This window comes from Triticum dicoccoides, chromosome 2A (genome assembly GCF_002162155.2).
Source record: "Triticum dicoccoides isolate Atlit2015 ecotype Zavitan chromosome 2A, WEW_v2.0, whole genome shotgun sequence".
NCBI classification, from domain to species: Eukaryota; Viridiplantae; Streptophyta; class Magnoliopsida; order Poales; family Poaceae; genus Triticum; species Triticum dicoccoides.
In genome coordinates this window covers 768,244,684-768,249,339 of record NC_041382.1, presented here as the reverse complement: position 1 = coordinate 768,249,339, position 4,656 = coordinate 768,244,684, and the positions used below count along the sequence as shown (strand labels likewise).

Below are 4,656 nucleotides of genomic sequence, written 5' to 3'. Positions count from 1 at the left end.
TTACTCATACATGGAAAGAAACAACATAATATGATTATTGGTAGTAACCATGGACGATAGATCAAAGTAATTCACATGAGGATCCACTAGGGTTCGGTATTACAAAGAGATGGACATGAGGATGATGATGACGATGGTTGATGTCGAAGTGTCCTTGAGCGGGGTGATGGCGTGGCGGAGCCCTTCTTGTCGATTCCCCCTCCAAATATATTTCGGAGGCTAGGGTTCTTGGTTTTGGATGGTTCCTCTGTAACTTGTATCTCTGATCCAAAGACAAGGGGATGATACAGTTGATCAGAGGGGAGCGGTGGCTAGTACGAGCACTCGCGTTCGTGCCAGATGTCGCCTTCTCCGCGGTATCCTCCTGCGCAACTGGTTCTCCTCCATCTTGTTCATGGCTTTATCTGGAAGGTTCCTATCACGCAACTGACGTGATTTTTACCTCATTTTTTTGTACTTTTGTCCTAGTACCTTAAAACACCTCACGAATGGGATCCTGGTGAAAACAGGCAAAAGATGCGTGCGGACGCGATAAAATTCTGACAAAACCTTTGTCTACGATACAAAACTCAAGATAAAAAGTAGTTGGAAATTGGACTCATCAATAAGCAGCAAAAATTACAAGACCTTTTTCATCCTATTGGATTAGCTTCAAGTGATCAAGGAGGAGTCTTTGGATTAGCACACCTTTTTCTATTCAACTATTCAAACATGGAGTTTTTTCTTGATGCATTTTTTATTCTTCAAGCTGCAACAATTTTATTTTGGTTCGGTTGATGTCGTGGTAATGGCGATCGGTCGAGCCGAAAACAAGAATCACATGACTGGCTACATTATTCCTAGCAAGGGGCGAGCCTAGGGTGACATGCAGATAGGTCCAACAGAGGCGAAGCAAGTGTGGGTGGGGAAGGGGTGGCCGACACCGGAAGAAGGGGGTGTTAAGGGATGGCTAGGAAGGTACAGTGCGGCATTGGCGACGACCACTGCTGACGGGGGATGATGGTTAGGCCGTTGGTGGCGGACGGATCAACAACGTGGTACACTTTTCTACAACGGTGGCGGGGGAGAAAAATTTACCCGTGCAATTTTTTCTCCCGTCAATGGAAATATATGCGGTCCCTTTTGTTTATTTATTTCAGAACATTATAGAGTAAGATTTTTTATTATTCTATAAAAATATTTTTTTTAGATTATTTTAGTCCTATAATTTTTTTAAATCGGCTGCAAATAGTGTTCCAATTTTTATCAAGTATTTGTTTTTGAGCTTTGGATTTATCAAGTAGCAATACTCCATTTTCTGCTAGTAACTGGGCTGGAAGCAGACCGCTGTTAAGGCCCATCACGGTGACCACTGTTTTGTCACGCGGTTCTGCCATTTGTATTGGCCCACGCCCGACGCGTGCGCGGCGCGTGAGCATCCCCCAACTCCTTCCCCCAAATCCGCCCCCCACCGCCGGCAAACCCCACCATCTCCTCTCCGTAGCCGGCGGCCGCCCTCCGACGCGCGTGGCCCGCCCCTCCTCCTCCTCCGCCCGCTGGTAAGCAGCTTTTGCCCGAGCCCCTTGCCTCGATCTCGGGGTGGTGCTGATGAATTGATCCGTGTCGATCCGCAGGCGTCGGCGCCTGAGATGAGCGGGAGCGCGGCGAAGCGCGTCGGCACGCCGCTGGCCGACGCGGAGGGAAGCCCCAAGCGCCCGCGGAGCAGCCGCCACCCGTCGCTCTCCCCCTCGCCGTCGCAGGCGCGCTCGCAGGCGCCCTCGCCCTCGCAGTCGCGGTCGCGGTCCCGATCGAGGTCGCGGCTTCCCCTGGCGCGGACGTCGCCGCCACCATACATAGGGTCGCCCTCCTACGCCCCATACGACGACCGGAGTCCCAGCCGCAGCTACAGCCGCAGCCGCCGCCGTAGCCGCAGCCGCGTGTCAGAGGAGACGGACCGGAATGGGCGGCCGGTCTGGAGGCCGCACTCGTACAGGGAGCACAGCGGCGAGCACGGGGACGGCGAGTACAGCGTCCGCATCGGCGACTACGACCGCCTCTTCATCTGCCGGAGCTGCCACCGCATGCTCTCCACGCCGGTCTACGAGGTGATGCCCATTTCCAACCTACTAACAGCACGTTTGGTCATTTGTTGATCAGCTCGCCGTGTCTCTGATAACTCGTCGTGATGTGATGGCATCCGTGCAGTGTCCGGACGGGCATGTCACCTGCTCGAGGTGCCGCGACAACATCGGGGACAACCGCTGCAACTACTGTGCGGCCAATGGCTGTGTGCGCAGCCGCGCCGTCGAGGAGTTCCTCGGCCGCATCAGCTTCTCCTGCCGCAACCAGCAGTACGGCTGCGAGGTGTTCCTGCTGCACCATGAGATGCGCGCGCACGAACGCACCTGCCACTATGACCCCTGCTTCTGCCCGGTCCATCGCTGCGGCTTCGCCGGCCCGGCCTACGATCTAGAGTCCCACCTCGCCACCATCCACCGCTGGGAGGTGATCAACTTCCGCTATGGCGAGAGCTTCCAGGCCCCTGCCTTTGACTCTGCCATCTTCCGCTGCGAGGACTACGGCGAGCTCTTCCACATCAGCAGCTCCCGCGAGGGCTTGGGCACCGCGCTCTCCATGATCTGCATCCGCCCTGACAACGCCTTCGAGGAGGAGTTCACCTACGAGCTGAAGATGCCGGCGGGTGGACGGCGCCACAGGCTGCAGATTCAGTCGACCGTGTGGAACACTTCGCTGCGGTACGGGATCGGTGAGGGAAGCGACGTCTTCCTGCTGGTCCCTGACAAGCTGCCCGGCGTCGAGAATGGCTGTGCCGTGGAGGTGTGCATTCGCAAGGTGGTGGCTGGTAACTAGCTCAAGCTGTGCGCCGATCTGGACCGTCATTGTCGTTCTGGCTGCAGCATTGCCTGCTAGAGTTCTGCTCATAGCCGAGTAAACTTGAACGGCATCCGTATTGGTGAATTCGTTAGTCGTTGATGGGTCTTCTGGTAGTGAGATGGAAGCATAGGCATCCCGCGCATCGCTGATGCAGGAAACTGTCTGGATATCGTCTTTTCTGAGGAGGGTGAATTTGGATATGCTGAATTTGCTGGTAAGCTTTTGTTTTGGTGCATTTCTGGACGTGGCGATCTTGATGTCGAAATGCGTGAACGCTTTGCGTGATTTGCCTCTAGATGTTTATTATAGATGTTGCTGTCTACCGGGCGCGAGTTCACTAGTTTATTCTTCTAGTTTTCAGATGGTGCCTGCTGGAGTTTATTCTTCTAGCAGCTGCTGAATGCCGAGGTAAACTGAATACCATATCTGGTGAGATGGAAGCATGGGTAGCCCGCACGTTGCTGATGCGGGAAATTGGTGTCTTTTTTGGGAGGGGAAACTGGGATATGCTGAATTTTTGTTGGTAAGCTTTTGTTTTGGTGCTTATTTGGATGTGACGATCTTGATGTTAAAATATGTCGCTGTTTCTTTCGGTGGATTCCCTAGATGTTGTTGTCTACCGCTTGCAAGTTCAGAGTTTATTCCGTCAGTAGTTTCCGCTTGGTATCTGCTAGTAGGTGCCGAATGCTGAGGTAAACTGAATAGTGAATACCATATCTGGTGACTGCTATGGTATTTCGTGGATTTTCCGATGACGGATTTGCACACCGTCATTGTCGTTTTGATTGCATTGTTTCCATATATGAAAAGGTTCTGTCTAGGATCACCATCTGGAAGGTTGTCTGTTAGTTTTTGTGCTACGATGAAGCTCGATTGCAATGCACATTCCTGACTGTTATATCCTTTGCCCCAAAGCTCAGGGAGCAGTACAATTTTCTACGTGGCACTGAGAAAATTAGTAGGTATCTTAGTATGTACAAGCTCATTATTTCGAACTTGCGGCGGAATGAAATCTCTCTTTGAGGTGAAGAACTCCTGGTCAGTGAGCAGAGTCTTTCAATCTACGGCCCGTAAGAGCATCTACAGCCGGACTTGGAAAATTCAGCGCCTTAAACATCCACATGTTCGGGCGTGTTCTTTTTACGTCTCTATTTATCCGTCCATTCACCATACTCATCTCCTCCGCCACTTGCATATGATCGATGTACATGAGGAGAAAATAAGAATAAAAGAAAGAAAGAAAGAGTGGTCTAGGTGGGCCGTCCTACGTGACGCACTGGCAGGGCGCGTCCGGGACACAGCCTAAATGTATAGAATAGAGATGACACGAGAGGTTTGAGGAGTATTACCAGGAGGTTCGATGTAGATGCTCTAAGGGCATCTCCAACGGCAACCCGTAAATTTCCCCCGTATCCGTCCGTGGACAAGGGGATCAGATCGCGGGCACGATGCGTGAGGCAACCATCCAATCGTAGCTGCATTTTCTCCGCCAACAAATTCATCAAATCTACGTTGATCCACATAACACGTCGGATCACACCCGCGCCTCTTGGATGGTGTGCCATTGATGGTTGAGGAATTTTCACTCATGGTTACGGATCAACGTGTCGGAGTAGGGTGTGAAATGCTTGTGCTCATGAAACCATATGTGAATGCTCCGTGCCATGGACAAGATCGAGGCTAGTGGCCAACCATGAGTCACACAACAGCTCGTCCTCCCACATGTTGAAGCTTTTTCCTCTACCCTTCTTCGGATCGACATATGTATCATCCGGGTCATCA

General features: G+C 52.0%; 1 protein-coding gene across 1 annotated transcript; it reads left to right on the top strand.

Annotated features, from left to right (window-relative positions):
• Nucleotides 1–1,432: 1,432 nt before the first annotated feature.
• On the top strand, nt 1,433–3,109 carry LOC119357135 (putative E3 ubiquitin-protein ligase SINA-like 9). Its single transcript, XM_037624126.1, has 3 exons — nt 1,433–1,538; nt 1,614–2,084; nt 2,185–3,109. Exons 2-3 carry the CDS (start codon nt 1,629–1,631, stop codon nt 2,848–2,850), a joined length of 1,122 nt encoding a protein of 373 aa, XP_037480023.1. The 5' UTR covers nt 1,433–1,538; nt 1,614–1,628; the 3' UTR covers nt 2,851–3,109.
• Nucleotides 3,110–4,656: the final 1,547 nt, after the last annotated feature.

Coding starts and splice junctions, on each gene's coding strand:
- LOC119357135 (XM_037624126.1), top strand. CDS start 1,629: ATGAGCGGGAGCGCGGCGAAGCGCGTCGGCACGCCGCTGGCCGACGCG. Junction 2,085..2,184: donor TCTCCACGCCGGTCTACGAG/GTGATGCCCATT, acceptor GCATCCGTGCAG/TGTCCGGACGGGCATGTCAC.